The sequence below is a fragment of the Haliaeetus albicilla genome, chromosome 16 (genome assembly GCF_947461875.1).
Source record: "Haliaeetus albicilla chromosome 16, bHalAlb1.1, whole genome shotgun sequence".
NCBI classification, from domain to species: domain Eukaryota; kingdom Metazoa; phylum Chordata; class Aves; order Accipitriformes; family Accipitridae; genus Haliaeetus; species Haliaeetus albicilla.
In genome coordinates this window covers 12852691-12876283 of record NC_091498.1, presented here as the reverse complement: position 1 = coordinate 12876283, position 23593 = coordinate 12852691, and the positions used below count along the sequence as shown (strand labels likewise).

Sequence of the window (23593 nt, the reverse complement as noted above, 5' to 3'; positions counted from 1 at the left end):
GAAAGAGCCTGGGTTTGCTGTGCCCTTCTTTCCCTTTGCCCTCAGGGCACGCTGGGCTTGTTTGAATTAATGTAATTAGCACATGCCTTATTAGCTCACTAAGGCACAAAGAACTCATGTATATTTGTAGCCAGGTTAAGCAGCCCCTATTAATTTAATAACCGTGTCCTCCTCAGTGCATGGCAACAGTTAATCGCTGGTGGTGACTCAGGATCAGCCAGCATGGAGGGAATTTGGGCAAGGTGTATATGTGTGCGGTTCTCTTTTATTGTGTTGTATTTTTATTAATGAGCAGAGCTGTGAAGGGAATTAGCAGCAGGCGCAGCAGACGGAAGGAAGCTTTCAGTGCCGGTTTGCTAAACAGCCAGCCCTGGATATTTTCTATGCTCTATGCTGTCTGTAGAAAAGGATCCATAGAATGAATTGGCATGATGTGACACAGGCTGGGAGGCAGAAATATACAGAAATAAACTTTAGCAACCCATGCTTGAACTCTGCTCCAAACAGGTTATGAACTAGGTACTGATAGTAGTTTTGCTTCGTTGTCTACCCTGTTTCCCCTCAGTGAATCCTGGGGCAGAGGAAGTGGCTGGTGTATTCTAGCGCTGCTCATAACTGAGACTGCGAAAGGGCAAGCTTGTCGTGAAAGGACAAAAAATAGTTGCAAGCAGTTTCATTCTCTGCAGTACTATGGTCCTCAGTCCCTTTTTCTGGCCTGGATTTTGCCACGCACAGAGCTTAGCGTCCTGTGGGATGCTGCCAAGATGCTTGCCACCAGGTTTTTTGTTGGTTTGTTTTTGGTTTTGTTTTGTTTTTTTCCCCCCAGAAGATGCAGGTCATGGGGACGAATGCCAGTTTGTGCTCCACCACCCCGGAATGATGCAGCCTGCGAGTCCAGGATGGTGGTGTGTGTCTCTGTTCCTGTAGTCCTGCATGTGGGATAGTAAGGTCCTGTACTGCTTCTAAAACTAGTGAGTTAAGCATTTTAGGGGCTCTTTTCAGCCAAGATCACTACACATGCAGAGGAGGCTTCCCGCATTTCTTCTCTTCTTCTCCTTCCTATAGTAATCACAGGTCATGCTCTTTGCGGTGACATGAGCTGGAAGGAGGAGCAGGAAGAGTGGTACTAGAAAGCAGGTGATGTGCTCGCACAGTTTTGGTCAGGTTTTCTGCAATTAGCTGTTGGGTGAGATGCAGGTATCCTGCCTGGTCCCCCTCCCTCTTTTTACTTTTCTCATTTGCTGTTTCTCCCCCTTGCCAAGTAAGCTTGGGCTGTCAAGGCCAGTACTGTTCCTGGTCATCATGAGCTTGTTCAGGAGCATCATTGAGAAGATAAGGCTGTTACAGGCAGACGGGCAAGGAAACCCCATGAAATTGGACAGAAGTGCGTATGTGCTTGTAATAATGTGCCCTTTCACTGCAGCTGGTGGGGGACCAAGTCCCCAGGCTCCAGCAGAGATGATGAGCTCTTCTGGCTTGCATCTGCTGAGGACCTGGCCCTCCTGGGAGGCACAGTAGGAAAATAAAAGTGTCTGTGAGATCTCCATGGAGTTACAGGGCATGCACACGAGTCCTTCTGCAGCAGGATGGAGCAGATAAATTTATTTCTTCTTCCTCAGAGCCTGTTCCTGGGACAGCTCAATGCTTGGATGACGGTACTGTGAGTGGTTAGTGGGGTGAGGAGCTGCCACAATATATGTTGTACTGGTGGTATGGAAGGACCCACGTGCAGCTCCTAACGGGTGCATTGCAGGAAAAAAAAAAAAAAAAAAGGAAAAAGTCTGCAGGAGCAGAAATGGTTGCTGAGGTACCTCGGATGCTGGCTGGAGGTGGTGATTTCTTTTTTCCCTTTTTTTTTTTTTTTTCTTTTCTCTGTTTCAGGGGTAGGAAGGGACAGTGCATGGCTTAGTGGGTGGGAGGCTTTCTGTGCAGGATCAGAGCAGCCCACGGGCTCAGAGCTGTGGGCCACTTGGCACACACCAAGACGGGAGTATTTTCCAGGCCAGCTTTTTTAGCCAGTGAGGATTTTTGTTCCCTTCTCTCTTCTCTGTTTGCTGCTTTGGATGAGTTTGGAGAAGGAAGCACCAGCCTTGACATAGTAGAGTTTAACCCAACAGCTTCATTGGTTTTCCCTTGCGCTGTGCTGTGGGAGCAGCCATGTGTCAGAGCCAGCTCAGCAGGCCTCTTGCTGGCTGCTGGGCTGGAAGGGATGGAGCTTAATTTGTAACCCTGGAGTAGCTGAAGTTGGGGCTATTTCTGGTGTGTGTCTTGTTCAACATCTACCTGAAGGAACACAAGGCAGGGGAAACAAACTTGGATTTGTGAGTTGTTTTTTCTCAAAAGAAGAAGAGTTTATATTCCCCCTTGCCCCCCTGCCTTTCAAAGAGGAAAAGCCTTTTCTAGGGCTGCATGCAGCGTTCTGAGAAAAACTGTACTTGTCTTGTGACATGAAGGTGGTGGTCATCCACAAGTCAGTCCTTGACACAGCTGCTGCCAAGCTCTCTGACCTGTGGGCCATCGTCGGGGTCCTGGAGGCCTTGGCATTGCATCATGTCCATCCTGAGCGCCCCATGCTAGCCCCAAGGCAGGACCACCTGGGGCACAGCACTGACCTGCACTGACAGTCCTTCCCCTCTGCAGCCTTGGGTTTGGCCGCAGCGAGCCGGCACCGTCCCAGGAGGATGCACTTCAAGGCATCTAATAGGAACAGCTCTGTGGGTGTTTGGGTGTTGCTCTGAGGAGGTACTGCTGCAATTTGGCCCCAAAAGGTGCTTATTCCGCCCAGCAGGGCTGCTGGCACCCCTTTTCTTTCAGAGGAGATGGGTCTGCTGAGAGCCAGGAGCCCTGGTTTTGTTGCTCGTGCGGAATGAATGGTCCCTTTCACGCCCCAGGACCTCAGCTCAGCGCTCTGCCTCATTCCTACCCAGTGAGCTAGAATCCAACCCTCTCTTTCCCTTGGGCTTCTTGGTTGGTTTTTTTTAATTACTGCTTTGTACATGGTGATTATTTTAAATTAGGAGGGGGGAACCTTTTTTCTAGTCTGCCAGTCTCTTGGCAGAGCACCCGAGTGAGGGGTTTGCACCATTTAGTTTCTCAGTGGTAAGTCCTTCTGGATCAAAGGGTTGGTCTGTCTGTCACTGTCAGTTAGCTCTGCCTTTTCTGGACCACCACAGATTATTGAAGAGGAAATGCTATATATAAGTTCTAAGTTCGTTTGTTTTCCCAGCTCTGTCTCCCACCTGCCAGACTCCCAGCTTCTCAGCGAAGCTGTCCTCTTTGTCCAGCTAATGCTGCCTGTCTCTGAATCTGTAATTTCATAAAAACTGGTATGGAGAACTGATCTGGAGGAAGGTGGGTTTAAAAATAGTTAGAATCACACCAGTTTGATGTGTGACTACATGATTTCTCAAGTGGCACTTGGAAAGGGGCATCACTGGCAATAAGCACCCACTTATGTCATCCAAAGATGTCCAAGCTGCAAACTTGCTTGTACACCAGCACGGTCATATGTGGGCAATTTTACTATCTTGTCAGTTAGCTTGTGATTCCACTGTTGGCTCTTCAGCTGCAAAATACCATAGGCCATTATAAATTTAATTTAAATAATAATTTTCTCTAGAAGTTGCCACATATGTATAGTTCATTGTGTTTGTGTATGGATTAGTTGTTCTGTAGCTACTTTTTACAGATCCCTTTGAATTGGTGCAGGGACTTGCAGGTCTCTACAGACCAAAGGCGGGAGCCCACCACTATTTTCAAGCAGAATGCCGAGCCTGAATTTCTGCTATGGCCATGCTCCAACCTCGTATCACCACATCACTGAAGATTTTATGATAAGAGATGCAAGGGGTTTTGGCCCTCTGGCTCCTACACCTCTTGGTCCATGTTTCTGTAGAAGCCATGGAGAGCCAAGACTGAGTTTGCCTTTGAGCATGAGTAGTTGTCCATAATTCAGAGGCATGTTACTTGTGTTGTAAGTGTTCAGAGGAATGAGAGGGGAGCAGGGCTGTCGCATGCTTGATGCAGCATTTGTGCAGAGCAGAGGAGCCAGATCTCTCTTGAGTCATCCACTAGACCCAACTGCCTTTTTCAGAACTCGGAGAAGAGGCAGGTTGAGATGGGGAGAGCACCAACAGCTCCCACGGGTTTCCTTTTCTCCCCTCTGTCTTGCCAGGGGTGCTGTGAGCACTTTTAGACCTGTTATCTCTCTCTCCTGTGAGGGAAGGCACTGCAGTTACTGCCTGATGAGAATGTTTTAATGTATTGCCCTCCTATGGAGTAGGACTCTGCTATGTGTTCTCAGTGAGATGACTGCAAGCTCATTTGTCCTGCTGAAACTTTCCCTCTGGTTCCTTCAGCTTGGCAGCCCCAATGTCTTGGACAGCAAGACTTGCCCTGGGTGAGTCCTTCTAATGGCTGTCCTCACTCATCCCATCTTGCAGTTCAGCTGCAAAACCTCCAGGACAGGGACTGTCCTTGACTGAAGGTCTGTGCAGCCCCTAAAATAACAGGTCCCAGATCTGCACTGGGGCCTCTTGGTGTGCTGCAGTGCTGATACCCAAGCCCAGTTTCAAGATGAGCGTCAACTTTCTGGCTCTCAGTCCAGGGCAGTTTCCCACAACATGCAAAGTCAAAGGGCGTATCTGGCATTTGTTCCAGATTGGCACAGGCCTGCTCCTCGAGTCTTTCCATCTGACTTGAATGCAGATGGCTTAGCATTGAGCAGTTGCCCTTTGAAAACCTTTTTGCCCAGCTGAAGTGGGATGTGCTCTGGTAACTGGAGTGTGATCTGGTGCTAGGACTTATGAACTGGACCCTGTTTCCTGAGCTGTCCTGGAGTAGAGCTGAGGGGTAGGAGACTCATCTGGAAGAGAGATCATGTTGATGTGAGGAGAGGCCTCCATGGGACTCCCCCTGTTAAGCAACAGGGCAAATGGCTTCTGTACTAATCTCAGCAAGTTGCTGGTTATTTGGCCTGGAGAAGCTTTGCAGGTCAGGAAGGCACTTCTCTTGCTGCTCACAGTGCCTTTTGGAGGCCTTTCTCCAAGCCTTAGATCTCACAGAGGTGACGGAAGATGCTTGTTGTCTTGACTTATTGCTTAAGGTTTCTCAGCAAAGCAGGCAAAGTTGCATGATGCTGTACTGGGAGTGGGGGGCCAGCCTGTTGCTTCCAGCAGGACAGAGAGCCGAGGGGAGAAAAACTGGGTGTGTTTTTCGTACTCCTTCTGCCCAGAGGCAGGAGGATCCCCACCTCCTTCCCTGCTCTTTTGCCCCCTTCCTTTCCAGTAATACCTGCTGCTCCACTCACTCTGATCCTTGCTTTGGACTTGGCAGCCAGGTAAGCTTTTCCCAGTGAGGCTGAGGCCAAGCAGATAGAGGGACTGTTGCTAGGTGCAGTAAAGTGTCTGTCTGATGGCTTTGGGAACTCTTTTGCTTTGCATCAAGGTGGTCCTGCTGACTGAGGCCAGCAGGCAAATTGGGGTGGGGGGGAAAGAGAGAGCTGCCTCCAGCACATGGTGGGACTTTTGTCCATGAGATGGGAGGGTTGGTTGGACCAGCTCAAAAGCAGCTCTTGAGTGCTGAGCCCTCTCCCTCCTTGGAGAGTGGTGGAGGTGGCTGCATTTCCAAGGCCAGTCTCTGCTGCCTCTGTTTTGTCTTCTTGACTGCTGTTGTGTGAAGATAAATGAGGTCTCTGAATTTCCTGAAATCTCAAATAAATCCTGGGGGAGAGGATAGTTGCAATACTGTTCATGCAGTACCAGAATATAGGACATTGCTGTAGTCCCAGGGGCTTGCAGGATTGTCCCCTGTGACACTTCCACCATGGCCCTGCTGTGGCTCCTGTCCTGTGAGAACATTATGGGTAACTACACTGCTCCGGATGGGTAAAGGATGTGGTGAGCAAGTGCCTCTAATAAGATGTTGGACTCTTTTTGTTCATGGCTTGTTTTTTCCTAAGCTGGACTGTTGTCCTGGGAGCAGGGTGTTCCTCAGACTGCCTGTTGTGGTTGGAAATCCTTTCTGAAGGTAAAGGGCAAGTCAGCGACGGAGCTGGAATGAGACCTCAGGAGCCTTTGCTGCTAATCAGGAGTTTTGGTCCTCTTTTTCCCCTTTGTGGGCATCCAGGTAAATCTGTACTGCCACTACCTGTCTTTGGAAAGCCAAATGTCTCTGTAACATGCCCTCAGCCTGGGGACCATCCTGCACCGCCAGGGAACTTGCCTATTTCTTTGTGACATGAAGGAGATGTTTTGAGGCGTTCTATCATCACAAGGTCTCGCAGCATGGAGAAGTCCCCAGACTGAGCCCAGTTTGCAAGGAGCATGGAGGCCAGATATGGGGGCAGAGTTTGCCTGCTGTTTTGCAAGGGTGCCAGCCTGACTGTTTTCACTGTGAATGTGCTCTGGCATTTTTGGCTGTAGATGGGAGAGTGCTGGGGGACACCTATCTCGAGCAGCCAGCGGGAGGGAAGCTGCACAAGGCAGAGGTAAGTTTTGGAGGACAGAAAGGACTGCAGGAGCTGTGGGCTCTTGTGGGAGGCTGTCGGGAAAGAGGAGTGAGCACCCTGTGTGCTGGGGCTCAGCATCCCTGCTCTCTTGCAAGCTGAGTGGGCACTGTGCCACTGAGCCTGTCCCCATGGGGGTGGGAGCAAGCCTACGGTGCAGGCAGGTGGCGTGGCACCTCCCCATTGGGACTTTGGCCTTTTTTCACCTGAGGCAAGGGGAGGACCTGCCCTGGGCTAGGCGCTTTCAAAGCCCAGTGTCGTACGGGGACAGTCGGCCGCTGACCGTGAGGCAGGTGAGTTTGCGTCTGCAGCCCTGGGGCTTCTGCGTGGTGGCAGAATGGTATGAAGGGTCCGTGCTGTCCCACTGCACAGCTGGGGAGGTGACAGTCTGTGACAGTGGGGGAGCGTCCACCAGCGTGTTCGAGAGCTGCTTTGTTTTACTGAGGACTAATGCCGTGCCTGGTGCTGCAAGGAAATTCATGGCAGTCCCTGCTTTTGAGTGCCTAAGGGCAAGCGAGCAGCAGAGATGAAACTGCTGCTGATTGCCTCCATCCCCTCTATCCTGAAATGTCCTGAGCAGGCAAGGGCCAAGTCAACAGCTTCTCCCCAGGTGAGATTTCCTGGTGCCAACTCCCTTGTGTGCTTTGTGCCTGGCACACATCTAGAAAGCAGCTTCTCTCTGGAAATATTTGCAGTTCAGTTTGCACTCCTTAAACCTTATTGTTGCGATGGCAGCTTTGCTTCAGTCGTTAGCAAAACTTTGCAAGGTGTCCATACCTTCAAATGTGTTTGCGCTGTGAAAGAAAGCAGTGTGCTGATCCCAGAGGGTTTCTCTTCTCCCAGCAGGTACTAGTTGCTGATGGCTTCCCCCGCTGCCTCCCCCTTCCTCCTTCTCTGACTGTGAGCCATCGCATGGCTGTGTCCTCTCAACACAGTGGATGCTGGTGCAGCTTCTGAGCCCCGCTTCTTGATGTCGGCTTCTCTGGCTGGGGCACTGTTTGTCTGCTCTCAAGACAAATGGAAATGTGTGGAAGGGAGTCCTGTCTTCCCCTTCTGCCGTTTATTTTCAGGTCAAGGTTGTAGGCTGAATGTTTGCTTTCAGTGACAGCTCCAGCATTTGCTGGCCTCCAGTTCTCTCATCCCTGTCTGACCACTCTACACAAATGTTTGTGCTGGCACAAAAGCAGGCATGGGAGCGCATGTTTAGGTGTAGGGAGAGGATGGGATTGCTTCCTTCGGCCACAGCGACAGCTGACGTTGGCTCAAGGTCTTCTGTCAAAACGGCAGCCTGTGTGCGCTCAGATAAATCGGCATGTCCAATGATCTGTGCCTGAGGGCTGGTGGAGGGCAGAAGCGAAGAGTCAGCCTTTGGGGTGGGGCTGCTGGCAGGACTGGGGGACCTGGTGGACTGGGAGCCCGTAGCTGACTTGGAGGATGCCAGCGGTGGCTCTGGCAGCCTGGCAGAGGGAGAGCAGGACAAGAAGGAGGGTGCTGAGCTGTGGGGACCCCCAGGGTCAAACTGTGGGCAGAGCAGTGGCAGCTGGAGGTAGAGGTGGCAAACCACAGCTATAGGGCATTGCAGTGGCAATAAATGTGTTGAGTGTGGTCAAAGAGGTGTGGGTCAGCTTAATCTGTTTCTTCTCCCGTGATGTCTCAGCTTGTGGAGATGTTGGATGCATGTATTTCCATCCAAGCTTGCTGGTGGCATACATGGCATGTGATGAGACCATGCGCCTGCTTCCATGCCCCAGGCTGGGCAGTGATTCTCTGGTAAGCACTTTTCCTTCAGGTGGTCAGGCAAGAACCGAAGGTTAATAGTCCAGTGCCGTGTCCCAGGCTGACCAGGAGTGCAGCAGGTTTGCAGTGTGCAAAGGTTGGCCATCCTGGAGAAAACCTTACCATCTGTGTAGCGTAGGTGGATGAGCGTGTGTGGTGCGTGGCAAGGCAGGGGAGCAAAATAGCACCATCTTGCCAGTGGCTGAGGCTGTGAGGACCAGATACATCCAAAGCTGGTTAGGTTTGCATTGTGGTACCCCCAATCTGGCTGCTCTTGTTGCTCTCTGGAGCTGGATTTTGGGAGCTGGGAAAAGGAAGAGGCTGGGTTGAGGAGGCTCCTGAGCTATCTGTGTGCGGCAGTGTGAGCTTCGGGCCATTTGCACCGCTTCTCTGCCTAGCACGGAGGCAATTCCCCATGCTGTGGTGTGTGCGTTGCTCTGAAACTAATTTGCTTGATCATTTTAATAAATGTAGAAGGGACGTCCTGGTGTGTGAGTAATGGGGCATTAATCCATGCCTAGCTGTGTTAACAGCACTCTAGGAAGGAATTAACGCCACATAATTCATTGCCCATGCAGCTCTCGCTCTCTTAGTTATGGGATGTTTGATTTAGGAACTCCCTTCTGTGAAGGCTGCTCAGCCTCTTCAGCTTTGAGGTGGGTCTCTGGCAGCTCTCATTTCCCCTGCCCATCTGCTACCAGTTTCCTCCCGGCTCCTGTGGTCCTCATGCCATGCAGGTTCCCAGTTCCAGCACTGCCATTGTCCACCTGGCTGTGAAGTTTAATCATACAAATACTTTCTGAGGCATCAGCACCTTTTTGGTGCTGCTGGCTTGTCTGCTGCCCCAATGCAGGTGCTGATGGGAGGTTTCCTGAGAAGATGCAAGCCCTGCTCTCTGACCCTACTCCCATAGGAAGCCCTGGAGCTACACCCCTACTTGGCTGCAGAAGCTTTGCTTGTCTGCTTTTGTTTGCATTTTTTGGCTCCTGAGAGCACTGTGTTCCTGGGGAGATATACTTATGTCTTTACTTAATCTATTTCCTTTCTAGGTTAAATGTATAATGTTGTTCTGGATTTTTTTTTTTTTTTTAATATCCTATAAAATTACCAGCATTTTCCTCCCAGCCTGTGTTTTTCCTCCTCAGGCTGCAGGACTGCAGCTCTTTTCCTGCCCTGGGAGGATCTGAGACCCGGCTCTCCCCAGGAACTCCCTGGCCAGGGCGCTGGAGGCTTGATCATTCACCATCTTTTAAGGGACTCAGGGAGTTCTGTAGATTACAACAAAGTGCTCAGATGGAGTTTGCAGTGACTTTGGGTTTGTTTTGCAAATGGTCATTTGCTGGAGCTCTGTTTAAACAAACAGAGCTCAAATAAGCTTTCCAGTTCAGTGCATTAAAATCTCTTAATGCATTAAAATCCCCTGGCCATGGACATTCAGGCCTCCGTTGTGCCAGGTGCTGTATAAACAGTTATCAAGTGCTGGTGTCTACTATAAAATGATCACATCATTCTCTTCCCCTTGCTTGTCTGCGAGTTGAATAGCTTTTGTTAGGGGAGATGATACTAGTCCTGGCATTTGCTGGCCCTATGGCTAGCACCAAGGAAACCTGTAACTCTGCCTGGTTTTAAACTCAGGAAGATTGTTTTTACCCCTTCCTGCTGTGCAGTTGCAGCAGGAGCATCTGTTCCTTGGTGGGAAGCAGCAGCAGTTTTCCAGCTGGGTCAGACAGCTGGGGAGGGCTTTGCAGTTACCGGGCAGGTGGAGAGCTGAAGCCAAAAGTAGAAAGAAAAAAAGAGAGCAGAGAGCTAAACCCAGCTGTCCCAAGTTCCTCTCAGTGCAGTAGCATCTTCTCCCACCCCCATCACGCTACTTGTGTCAGCAGGTATGAAGCAGCCCTGTGATACATTTGTGTGTCCATCAGTCTCTCACTCTTTCGGCTACCTGTCAGTGGTGAATATTAGCCTTGCTGTCTTCTCTTGCCTTGCCCTTTACGATGAGTGCCTGGCCTCCTGGATGCCTCTCTGCAGGGAAGACTGCAGCAGGGGCAACAAAGGGGGGAGTTTGCCAGACCTTGGAGTGGGGTGTCAGGACCACTCGGTGCATGTATTTTGGCAGAGCTGCTGCCTCAATAAACAGAAATATCCTGTTGAGGGTAGAGACATTATCAAGTGAGTTTTCATGGTTCAGGGCTTGTTTATGCCAGGGTTACAGGCTTTCAGCAACTGGTCTTCCTATATTTTTATATTTTGGTCTTGTTCTTGTTAAATTGATAGAGAATTAGATTAATCTGAAACAAACTACTCTTGTGGATGTGCATATGAAAGCACATGCAGCCAAAGGTGTAAGCAGTTTTTACTCAGAAAGTGCAGACTTAGCTTATCTGGAGATTTTTAAGGTCTGCTTCCACAGATTAGTTGAGATCAGGTAAACTGTCTGAAGAGGGGTCACGGAAGGGATAGAAGGTGTAATACCGTAGTGTACTGGGTGAGGTTCATGTGCAGTGTTTTGGAGAGGAGCCCCTTTCCTTAGCGAGCTCTGTGTGCTGGTCTCATGGCTTTGCCTGAATATGGGACTCCAGAAAAAGCAGTTTTAATCTCATGTTGTCCAAGCATGGGACAAGTGTTTTCAGGCTGCCCTGTCCTTGGCACTTCATGTGACAGGGAGGGGAGCAGGTCAGTGCTGAACTGCATGTGACCTCACCCGCTCTCCTTCCCGTATCTGTTTGCACCATCAGCAGCTTTTTACACTTTCAGGGACCTTTTATTCTCAGGAATGCCTTTGGCCCTCAGGTTGTATCTCCAGAGCAGAAATGTCAGCCTGAAAGCCACCTTGTTGGATGTGAGATTCCATGTGGCTTAGGAAATCTGCAATTAAGGGGCAAATTTCATTCCAGAGGCAAAGGGCAAAGATATCTCCTCTGCTTCTGGCTCGCCACCCAGGTGGCAGCTGGAAGGGCAGAGGGAGGATAGTGGCTGAGTGCTGCTGAGATGCCTGATGGAAGCGTGGGGCACCTGATTCCCAGGTTGGAAGTGAGGAGGAGACAAAGACACTTCCAGAAAGCTGAAGGTTGTGGCAACTTCTGAAATTTTTTCCAGAGTCCAGATTTGTTTGTGTAGTGACTTCTACCAGCTCTCGTTAAACAGGAGCAATTAGGAGTCTTAGAGAGAACCATTTCCCGCAGACTTGGAGCTTCAGCGCTGTGCCAGTAGACACTGAGCTCAAAAGAGTGGTCCAAAGGGCAAAGTCACATCAATAGCTTGGGGAGGGAGAGGCACTACTTAAAAGACAATGTTGGCACAAGATGGAGCATGGGCTGTCTGTTTTGGCTGGGAAATAGAGGAAGGATTGTAACCACTGGAGGAGCAGGTTTTTGAAGACTGTCCTTTAGAAACAGCATGTATGTGTTGGAGGGAGGTCTTGAATGGGTCTCGCGATGGCATGTGATTGTCTTGGGGTGGCTGGGTGGACCTGCAGAGAGTTGGAGGTCCACATGGTGCTGTGTGAAACGCTCCCTGGAGTTCCAGAGAGCTGTGATGGGTACATCTGTCCTGGACGTTGGGCAGAGCTCGTGCACTGCCTGGCTGCTGCGCTTCCTCACATGCTGCTGGAGCCTGATGACTCTGGCAGCTCTTCCCTCCATATGTGCTTGTATATTTATATATACACACACATTTATAAGGCTCCCTCTGGAGCTCAGTCTCCTCTCTGAGGTGACCAGGTGCTCCCTTAAGTCACTTGTTCCTCAGCTGGCCTCACCCTGCAGTCTGCCCAGTAGGACCTGAGCTTCAGGCAGAGTGTGTCTCAACTTTGTCTCCTTGGTGTCTTTCTCTCCTTTCCCAGGAAGAAACTGAAGTGAAAAAGAAGTGACTGAAAAAGAAATTAAGGAACAATTTGAAGGAACAGATTCATTTCTTAACAAGATCAAGTTTGAATTAAATGGCTGATAAACAGATCAGGTAACTTTTAAAAAATTTTTGAGTTGTTGGTTGTACTTTAGACTTTTCTTTTAAACTCTTTCAAACTTAATCCGTTTTGTGATACAGGAGGTTGGAAGAAATCACCTGATCATCTCTTCTGGCCTTAAACAGTTCTGATTCCATCTCTGCTCCTTTCCTACCTGCTTTTTTTCAACCTTCTCTTATTTTCTGTCTTTGCCATGTTGTCACATCTCTGCTTTCTTCAGTTCTTTTTTCTCGCTGTCTTTTTCTTTCTGCCGTATGCTTTTTACCCTGCATGAGTCTGTTCCTTTTTGCTTCCTCTTTCAAAGGTCAGCTTGACCTGCTGACTTCAGCTTGCTGCCATCAAGGGAGCAAAGCGAGGGGATGCAGTGCTTGTAATTACAAAGTCCACCTAGATGGAGCCTTGTGCCCTTCTTCTAAAGCCAGTCAATGCTTGAGTGATTGCAGGAACATGAAGTACCAACAATAATCAGTGACACTTAAGTGCACAGCAGGAACTTAAGAGTGTTGGTCCTGGCATATACAAAGGCTGGATTTGAGTCCTTTCTGGAAATGAATTGGGATGCATCTTTTGGAAAGATGCAGTAATACCCATAGCTTCCTAAGAGCTGTGTCAGCTGGATCTGCACAGTTCTGCACGTCGGTTTAACTTTCTGCTGCTTATGAAGTTGCCCCAGATAAATGACTCCTACGTGGTGTGGGATTCCTGTGGGTTTTTCTGTGGTCCTCTTCAAACATCTAGTTTTGCAGGTTACCAGCTCAGGACAGGAGGGGTCAGTGGGTGAATGAAACCTGGTGACAGAGGGCCAGGACTTGGCAATGCCTGAATGCTACAGGCAAGAGGGCTGCCCCTTCTTAGCGTTTGCCATGATTAGGGTATCTTTCTGCATGCCTGCCTTCTGAAAATGAAAACAGTCCTGAGCTGCATTGATAACAAGACAGCATTGTGGAGTGTTTATGTGCCTAGATTTGCCCATCATCAGTTACCCAATTTGGAGAGCACTTGGCACTCTTCTTTTACACCCATGAAGGGCATGCTGAGATTCACCTCCATGGAGCCTGACAGGTGTATGTGCCTGATAGCCTCAGCAGAGCAAAAGGACCACATGTCTGTGGCAATGTGAAGCTTGGTATTTTCAAGGAAGGGAAGATGTGTCCTCCCAAGATCTCCCCCAGCCCCTCCAATGTGCTCTTGGCAGTGTGAACAGGAGCTTGCTGGCTACAGGGACTAGTTAAAAGGGCTGAGGAGGAGCACTAGGAGAACTGGGATGCCATTCTATCCCTTCTCATGTTAAACTGAGCAAATGGCTTTATTTGTATGCTAGCCTGTGTTGTCCCCGTTTCACTAAGCCCTGCGCACCTAGGTAGTGAGAGGCAGTAGCTGTGCAGAAGCTAAATAGGACAGAGAGACCAGGCACAGTGGATTCTCATCCCGTGAGAGAGCAGAGAGCACCGAGGTGAAAAGTGGGATGTCTTAGCCCCAAGGGAAAAAACTTTTGACTCGGGTGCAGTGCCTCTGTCGCAGGTTCTTCTCTGTGCCCCAAATCCCTCACGTCTCCTGCTTAGGTCATCTCTTCCGTCTGTGCGACCACAAGTCTGCAGTGGTCACAGGCAGCCAAGCCAAGGAGATCTGTTTAAGCTTGGAGGATCTACCAAACCATCTTTGCTTGCAGCGTACATTTGTCATCCCTTAGCAAAATAAGATTGTTACCAAAAATCTAAAATCCACAGCAGTGGTTTGCTGCACAGCAAGATCAAGGGCATTGCATTTCTGCAGCAGTGGACATGGAACTTGATCTCAGCGTCTTGCCAGATACTGCTATGTAACCCATCTGCACTAGTCTCCCTCTGCAGTGCACATGGGGGAACCTGGGTAGTTGGATTCAGGTGTGATGGGGGTGTTGAGCAAGGGTTTCTCACCCACAGAGTGAGAGGCTCTCTGCAGCCCATGTTGTCCAAATTTTTGGCTTGCACAGGCACATCAGACTATTCCCCTTTATTGCTGGGGTCTGTGCTGAAATTAGGGAATCTTTTGCACTTAGGGTGCCAGCAGGAAAGATATTTGCCACGTGTCTGTGTTTGTCTCCACCTGATATAAACCCTGTGATGATTTCACTATTGGAACAGGTTGAGAGAGGCAACTGTTTGCCTGCCCTGGGTGTTTCAGGGACACTTAGAGAAGTGATGACAGTGCTGAGGCTGGAAAGGGGAACTGGTTGTGCCTTGCAGTCTGTGACCTGCTAGCAGTGACTTCAGAGCTGAATGTGGGGAGGCTGATGTGATCCTGCCTTGAAACACCCTCCTTCCCAATGGTGCCTCCATCTTGACATGCTTTTATCTGGTCTCTAACCTCCTCTTTCAGTGTGAGTATGGGTTAAATAAGGAGAGCACCATGATGTGAAGCTTACTGTTTGGAATTTTCCCATGTCCTGAGCACAAGTTGAGCGTAGGAGTTTGCAGGCAAATCTGTTCCCTTCTCAGGCTGCGGTGCAAAGATCCCCGAGGCAACCGAGTCTCGAGCTGGTGAGATCTTGCAGTCTTGGCCCTGCACTGAGTTCATGCACTGATTTGGGCCTACCTTCCTAACATGCTGTGCTTGTTTTAATCTCAGTCTTGTTTGGGGATATGGGCTGAGCTCAGGTCTGTCTGTCTGCCCATCCTCAGCACCTCTTCTTCCAGCAGTGCCAGCCCTGGGGCTGCATGTGTGTGTTGTATTGGTGTGGGTATTGAGAAGGAAGGAGTTCTGGCTGCAGGAGAGCAGAGGCTGAAAGGAGTTTCCTGGAGTGTCAAGGTCATGCTTAGCACTTGTGGGCAAAGACTTTTATTTTTTTTCCACCTCTCTTTTGTCTGCTTTCTCCAGGGAGACCTCAAGTTGAAACCCTGAGTCTCCATATCCTGCCTTTCCCTTGAGCCTGGAGCTGAGAGGCAGCTCTTTCAGCATGGCCACTTACTGATCCTCTCTGCAGTTGCCCCTTGATGCAGAGTGCTCTGCAATGCCGCTGGGGGAGAATGTGTTTGCAGAGCTTCACCCCAGCATGCCATGGCCAGCCTCACCGCTGCTGCTTCCACTGGGTAATGCAGCCTGTGCCCCCATCCAGAGCATCATGTCACTGTCGTGAAAGTCAGCATGTCCGTTCCCGCTGTGGGAGGACTCAGCCTCACCGGCTCACCCAGCTGCAATCTAGGACTGCTGTCAGCCGTTAGTTTAATATCTGACACATCCTGTGTTCAGGGAGCCATATCCTGTGCTTTATTGGAGGGAGCTGACTCAAACAGGCTTCCTTTGTCTCTGTGTGTAGTGGTTTATTGAGCATATAAGTGCTGGACATTTTTCGTAATTGAATTTGCTGGGAACCCATGTTTGGCTAATCTGGCTTTCACTCAGTGCCATGTGCAAGAATTCCCTGTAGGAGCACAAAGGCAAGCAGAGAAAGCCCTGCGTTTTGGAAGCACACGCAGCCAGCCAGGTTTTGATTTCCCTGAGAGGTATGAGCTCATGTCTCTGCATCGCGGCCATGCAGGCTGCCAGTCTGGTGGTTTCGCCAGACTATTGGTTTGTGTGTGTTCTCCTCGCTCCGGGCGCTGGGTCTGGAAATAGTTTCCTGGAGCTGCAGCCGTCTGCTCCTTGGCTGCCAGCTGGGCACTTCTGCTGGGCTCATTCCCACGTGATGGTAGCAGCTGATATGTCATGAACCTCTCATTAGGTGTGTATCTGATTGTGGTGCTGAGAAGCATTTGCCAGTAAACCTACTGGCTTGGATGCCATCAGGCCCTAACTGAAGTCAATCCATGTTGTAGACGGTCCAGCACTGTCTTTTCTCCTCTAGGGACAACAGAAACCCTTGGGTCCTGGGGAACAGGGTTTTTCCTTGCTCTGAGTGATGTGTGGCTTAGCTGTTTGGCTCCACTCCACTCATCAGTGGTTTGTCCTGATGTGATGTGCTGCTTTCCCCTCCTCCCCTCTATGTATGGCAAGGGCCACGCTTTGCCTTGAGGCAGAGCTCCCTTCATGCTGGAGGGGGGACAGCCTTGTTGCACAGTGATGTGTTAACTCTGGACATGCAAAAGAGCTCTGTTCTTTCCTCTTTCCCTCCCCTGACATTATGCCAGTGCTAAGACATCTGTTTCTCTGCATCTCGTCCCCTTACAGTTTACCTGCCAAGCTGATCAATGGAGGGATAGCTGGGCTGATTGGGGTCACCTGTGTATTTCCCATTGACCTGGCAAAAACTCGCCTGCAGAACCAGCAGAATGGCCAGCGGATGTACACCAGCATGTGAGTACCACCCGCATGGGCAGAATTCCCCGGGACTTTTGGTGGGGAGACCTTCCACTTTGTTACCTCTTTCAGGTGTGTTCAGCATTTCTAACAACTGGGCTGTCCCCAGGAAAGCCGGGGGACAATCTTGAACCAAGCTGTGCTTGAGCAGATAAAGCAAATAAAGCAGCTATTCAGGCTGCTGAGCCCAGCAGGCAAGATCTCTGCAGAGGACACTTCTGTTTGCGTGCCTTGCTTGGGAGCAGCGTGTTCACTGTTATCAGGGCTCAGGACCAAAACACAATGAGCCCTGTTTGGTTCTCTGCTGGACCACAAGCAGGTGCATGAGGGAATTTCTGCCTCTATTCTCTTTCCATGGCTCTCATATTGGAGGTGCTTCCTTTGCTGTGTCAGTTGTAAAAAGAGGAAGCAGTCACCGACTCCCAGTCTAGAGCACTGCATGCAGACCTTTTGAAAGGTCACAGGTTGACACACGCTGTAGTTACCCCAGCAGTCCTATGTCAAAAAAAATTAAGTGCTGTAGAAAAAGAAGGCGTGAATATATCCAGCCCACCAAATTCACCTGGGATTTGTATAGGATGCTTAGGGCTGTGTATCTGCTGGGAGAATGTGCACCACACTCAGCCCAAGATGCTTTATCCTAGGAACTAGAGTCAGGCCTTAGTTTTCCAAAAGTACTGGTGTCATTGAGGGGGTAGAAGGGACTGGGACTGATGATGTGTGTCCTGTCCTCCTGCCACCTTGTTCAGAAGTAGTGTTATCTGCTCCCTGCTCCTCCACACCAATACGTTCCTCTTTCCTGCACAGGAGAATTTGAGACAGAGTGGGAATAGGAAGGAAATGCTTTGTATGTTGATGGTTTTAGTCTCCGGGCCTCCTTGCTCTAGCTGTCGACACGTAATTATGCATGAGCTCTGGCGTGCCGTGGCAGACTGGTGCTTCCCCTGACAGTTACAGTGCTCTCTGCTCCCTGCGTTGTTTGTGTGCCCAGGCATGCTGGCAGGACATGGCCTCCCATCTTGCCTTGCCTCTCCGTTTTGTTGTGTCCTGCTCCTGCCGCTGCTGCAATTTGCTTCTCCTCGCTGAGTGTTGTTTCTCCCCTGACCTGATAGGTGACAGCAACAGGAGTTTGGGCAGGGTGGAGGATTTGTAGGCTCCCCTTGGGAGTGTGTGCCAGGATGCCTCACCTCTGGAGAGGGGGCTCAGTAGGAGAGAGGCTTTTAACCTCCAGCAGTCGAGTGCAGATCTGCTCCGTAGCCAGGAGTTGTTGTGGGATGAGGCGCCGTTAAGGAATACACAGGCTTTACCCTGTATATTTGAGCTGGCTCCTCCTAAGAGTCTGTGACAAAGCTTGGATGTGAATGAGTAATGCTGGAGGTGTTCCTCTGGCATTGGCAGCAGCTGTGGGGATAAGTGAAAGGGTCTTTGGGGGCTGAGGGGCCAGCAGGGACAAGGAAATAATGGGGATAACACATCGTCTAGACAACATCAGGCCATCCTGTGTCCTACCTAAGCAAGTAAGGGAAAGGCACTAAGAGGATGCAGTTACCATGCATGGAGCATGTCTTGAGAGACACCCTTACGTAAGCTAGGGATTTGGGAGGGCTTGTCTGAGCATCCCAGTTACAGGGTCTTATTTTTGGGAAATACTGTATGCCCATCGATACCAGATCTCAAAGGTGTCTGCTGAACACCCAGGAAGGCAGCAAGTTCATATAAAATTTTGGCTGTCATGCCTTGCTTCTGCTCAGCTCAAGAGACCTTTGGCATCAGGGGAGCCTTTCCTTTGAAACAGACAAAGACACTTGGGAGCAGCCCTGAGGGCAGGAGAGAGCTTGGCTTTTGGGCTGCACTGCCCCAGGTATGTCATGTATAATTTTAGTTGGCTGTTGGCTCCCTTTTTCCAGGGAGAGGAAAGAGCTGGGCATGGCCTTGGCTCCATCGCGCTCTGCTGCAGCTCGAGGGGCGGGAGTGACACGCAAGCCTTACGGTGAGGTAGCAGGGCTGCCTGAGCATGGTGGGGAGCAGCTCTTCCTGCTTCCCTCTCTGCTGTGGCTTGTTCAGAGCAGCACCGCTGGCTCAGGAAAAATGCCTTGCGGTGGAAGAGCTTGTTGGGGGGTAGAAGAAAGGTGCCCCGAGATGTCTGGGGCTTACGAATTGGGGGGCTGCTCTCAAGAACAAGGTGGGTGCATGCAAGCTGCAGGAGCTGGGGCAGGGTGCATGAAAGATGGGGTCCCAAAGGATGCAGGGTGTCCCAGCAGAGAGGGGAAACTCATTGCCATGACTGGCAGCATGCAGGATGGACTCTTCACAAATAACGTGGGGTACCCTAGAGCAGTCTTGACCCAAGCAGGGCCATAAAGCCCTCGAGGGAACTCTGTAGTTCCTTCTCTCCCACCTCAGCACTACTACAGAGCGGAGATTGAAGTTTACTCCTTGTGTTGCCAAATCTCTTAGAATTGTATTACTGTTTTCATAAGGTACACTTCCCTTATTACTACTTAAAAGAGCCTTTTTTTCCTTAATTACATATGCATGCACACCTCTCCCTTCCCCTGTGACCATAGGAGGTACCCGTCCCTTCCCAAAGACAGCAAACCAGCCTTCAGCCAGTGCCTGGGCTTCACACAGCCATGGTCCAGAGAGGGAAACTCTACCAGGGGATCTGTGCTGCCTTCCTGAACTGCGCCTCTGGGTTTGTTAGGTGTGTGCGGCTGTGCCTTCGAAAGGCTTTGAGCCATTCTGGCGCTCTGCACAGTTTTCCTATTTGCAGTAAATATAGTTGAAACGAAGGCAGTGACAGTTTTCCCCTTGGAGCAGACCTCTGCGGCACCCTGCCACGCTCTCCCCAGGGTGAGAGCCTGAGAGCTCGCTGCCTGCTGTGGGACCCGAGGTATTAAAAGTAAGTGCTTTAATCTGCGTGGGAGGTCACAGATGACTGAGCGTTCAGGTCATCTAGTGTTTGTGTGACTTGTGTTGAATTTCACTGAGTAAGTCAAGCAAGTCAGCATTGGGGGTTTTGGCCCCCCTCATTTCCCTTCCAGAGCTGATTTAAAAACATGCGCATGGGGATCTGCTTGTTAGAGCATCTCATGCTTGTTTGCCACAGGGGACCCTGGATAAACAGCCCTTGCAGTGACACTTTTCCCTTTTGTGTTTCTAGAAAGCAGACAGCACGTGCAGGGTGAGCCGCAGGTTTCAAAGCCCCTGTGAATTAGGGGCTGAAATTGGACTCAGGCCTGAACAATGGCACATTCAGCGACTGACAGGGTTCCCTTCTCGGCTCAGGGTTTTGCTGACAGATTGTAAATGAAAACCATTCCAAGAGATTTGTGTTGTTTTTCTCTGCTCTCACCCACCTTTGAGCTCCTGTGGCTTATCTCTCTCTGTTTTGTTTGCAGGTCTGACTGCCTCATTAAAACAATTCGGTCGGAAGGCTACTTTGGCATGTACAGAGGTAAATAAAGCTAAGTCGGGCATGGTGCAGCTTTTGCGTTGGAAGCACTGGTGTGTAAGTTGGAGGAAAAGCCCACATTCACTGGCTTATAAAGCAATAACCTAGCAATATCCTAAGGTGTTGAAAGGTGCAGCTCTTTCTGAAAATAAACTCCTCTATGCCAGGTATCTGCTCAGCTCTCCACCATTGAGGGCTTGAGTCTTCCCTGTAGCTGTTTTGGTGTTAAACCTTACTGTTTATTGAAGTTCATCTTTACTAGCAGTTTAAGTGAAGCTGCTGGACTTCGTTTCAGGACTGCATGTGTGTGTTTCCCACCTCGGGCACAGTAACTTTTGTCAGTAGCAAACTTCTTAAGTGTCTGACTTTGTGGTTGATGATTGAATTTATGTCAAAGCCCACCACCAATGGTCGGGCCTGCTATCCCATCTAGTTCGTAGCTTGTCTCCAAAACCAGCTGTCTCTCAAGCATGCCCGAGTGCTTTGTTTTAAGTGTTAAGACAATCTGCAATTAAAAAAATATTTAAAAATAACCTACCCCCAGAAAAAACTCCTTTGGGTGGTAAGAAAATCAGAGGTTGGCTCATGGTGGAGCTTCAGCTCTTTAGTTGTTGTGTGCTAACCTGCTAGAAATCTCCTGGCTCCTTGGCTTAGGCTGTTTGTTGCAGCAGTGAGTTCCTCAGTTGACATTATACCTTTCTATACCTTTCAAAATCCTTGAAAGTTTTTAAAGATTTTGAGGAGAGAGGAACAGCAGGCCAAATTCTGACTTTACTTGTAGCAGAGGAAAATGTGGAATACCTTCCTGGCTTTCAGCACAGGCTGAAACTGGCTTAGTCGACACTGAATTCTGATTATTTTATATACTGGTATTCAATTGCCTGAATATGCAGTTTTTATCTCTGAGTTGTTCAGATAGCATTCTTTGTGGCACTCATTCACTGATAAAGCCTGATTAAAGTACTACTTTGATTAAGTGAGTCCTTGCTCTTTGTTTTTTCAAGCGGGAGTCCGGAGGTGCTGGCGCCTTGCTGTTGGCAGCAGTAGCGTCTCTTGCCACTTCTTCCATAGCTCCTGTGGAAACACAGACACTGCTGCCTGGGAGCAGGCGCTGGCTGATGAGGCAGTGTCTCTTGCCCAACTTGCTGGTGGGCGTTTTGGGGGAGTGGGGTGGATGCCGGGGATGGATTGGCTGCTTCATGCCAGCTTTTCTGGGAGCAGGCAACAAGACAAATAATCCCGAGGAACCCTGGCAAGCTGCATCTTCGATGCTAGTGGTGACATGTTACCCCTTGTTTTTTCTGGGAAGCTGGCTGCTTCTGTGTTCCTAGCCAGGAATGGAGCCTGCATTTACTTTGGCTGTAAATATGCAGTGGCAGGCTGCTTGCTGGGGAGCAGAAGGAAGAAGCTGTTCCTGGAAGCTTACAGGGGAGACTGTAGGACCTGTCAGGGATTTTGGGAGAGACAGCTCAGTCCTGTAAGGTGTAAGGTCATGGAAGGGATGTACATCTCCAGGCCACTTTTCACTCCCAAGCAGAAATCTCAAAGGGTGCAGAGGGTTTTGCATAGCTCTTGCTTTTCCCAGCCATAATGAGCCTCATCAGCTTGGTCCATGTCCCACTAACTTTGTACACCCTGTGTTCAAGGAGCTGATAGTGGCTTGAATTTACTTGTCACTTCTGACTATTAAATGTGGGGCTGGGTTTGGAGAGGGCTTTTGTGAATAGCTCCAGCTCCTTCCAGAAATTCATAGATATTTCAGCATGGCCAGGGTACAAAGGCGAGTCCTCCAAGTACAGCAATCCTGGTCTCTGTGCCTCAGTTCTGTGAGCTGACATTAGCAGCCCTTCCCTCCCTCTTGGGGGGAGGACGGGTGGGTAAAATACATCCAAGATTTGTGAAGAATGTGAGTACTTTTGTGGGAAGAAGGTAAAGAGACGGCTCAGCCTTGCAGATGGGAAGATGGAAATCAGATGGTGGGATTGGTTCCTGCTCCCTCCATCTGTCCCAGTTCCCCAGCAGAAGTTGCTATATGACTCACAAGCTCTTATTTTCAGCCTTTAACATATAATCCTCCCAATTGCATCTTAATGTGCTAAAGTGGCAGCTGCTGTGGCCCATGGAGGAGTCACAAGTGCATCAGTTGTCCCTGCAGGGCACTTGGCCTCAGTTGGAGGACAGAAAGGGTCTGCTTGGGTGCAGCCATTCCCACTCTGTGACTTCATGTCGCCTTTGTGTGTGAATCAAAGCTCCTCAGTGTGGACAGGAGAGAGGTTCGAGCTTGTAGGATGCTTTTCTGCAAATTCTCTCTTAAGTGGTGTGTGTGGGCAGACAGCCCTTGTTCTGTATGAGTAGCCCATAGTAAATTGTGTGATATATAAGGCAATCCCAACATTTCTCTCAAGTTCTTCCCAAAAAGTTACAGGGATTCTTGGGTTGGTTTGGGGGAGGAAGAAGAGGAGGTTTTTTTTCTCATGTTTTTTCTGTAATGTCTAGGTAGCAGCAGTGCCTCAAAGCTGGGTGGTGCTGTCTAGCCCTGTCTGTGCTCAAGGTATGATGGTGTACTGCCTTCAGACATGAATGAATCCATGGTGCCTGTGGACTCCTGGACCATGTGGACACCAGTGGAAGGGGACTTAGGAGAGGTGCTCCCTCTGCTCCCTGCTACAGTCCATCCAGAAGCCACCTATAGATCCCAGCACGTGTCCTGGAAAGTCCCACTGTTGTTTGCAGACCAGCTGCTTAGCATAGCTGGCAGGAGCCAAAGGAAAGCCTGAGGAAATCAGGCTGCGGGAATGCCCTTTGCTGTTGATGAGGTTTGGAGAATAGCTGCAGTTTAGCTACAGTAGCGTGGCAGCCTTCCCTGGCCTCTGCTAATGATACCTCCCACGTGCACCAGTGCCGCACAGGGGATGACTCAATCCCCCTGTTATGTAGGTTGCTGGTGGTATATAAGGGCTTCTATGAGAAATGTATTTTGATAACAAAACCCAAGGCTTGGTGAGAAGACAGCAGTTATGAGTTCACTTGGCAAACAACTGCTTTTGCCTCTACTTGATTTGTTATTTATAGTGCTTCTGTACTTCTTTTCAAAATACTTTCTATTTTTTAATGATTGCAATTTATTTTTGCATTCTGTTTGTCTGTCATTGCTTCTGGTATACGTAGCATTGCCTATAGGCCAAGGTTAACTTTAATTAGGGAAATAGACTCATTGGCATAGCAAGAATTGAAGAGCTATGAGATTTTGTAAAAAGGTAGAAAATGACGTGGAAAACATACAGCCAGCAGCTGAAGTATCTAATTTCTCCTCCTCCAGTGAATTGAAGCTGTTAGGGATTACTGAGGACAGGGATTATCCATTCTCTGCTAAGCAGCTTTACTGAAAATACCAAAGATGTAGGAGAAAATGCAGGTTCATTAGCTTTTCTCTGTATATTGTGTGTTTTTACCTTCTGTTTTATTTGCAATTGAAGGAGAAATTGCTGTGAAAGCCTCTTGGCTCCTGGAGGAGGTCAGCATGTAGTAGCATACTTCTTGTTTACGTTTCTTGCTTGATGGTTTGGAGTTTGTTTTCTTTCTTTCAATGAACCCTTTGCACTGGTGTTAAGAGTAGCGG

At 49.5% G+C, this 23593-nt stretch overlaps 1 protein-coding gene across 3 annotated transcripts in view; it reads left to right on the top strand.

The window, feature by feature from the left end:
- The window catches only part of SLC25A22 (solute carrier family 25 member 22), a 53100-nt gene that overhangs the window by 10822 nt on the left and 18685 nt on the right, over positions 1 to 23593 (top strand). For 2 of the 3 annotated variants that reach the window (XM_069803523.1, XM_069803524.1), the window contains exons 2-4: positions 12123 to 12238; positions 16392 to 16517; positions 19922 to 19977. In XM_069803523.1, the coding sequence (XP_069659624.1) occupies positions 12219 to 12238; positions 16392 to 16517; positions 19922 to 19977 (202 nt within the window). In that variant the 5' untranslated portion in view covers positions 12123 to 12218. The remainder of the gene's footprint in view (positions 1 to 12122; positions 12239 to 16391; positions 16518 to 19921; positions 19978 to 23593) is intronic. The other variant, XM_069803525.1, reaches the window with a different exon arrangement.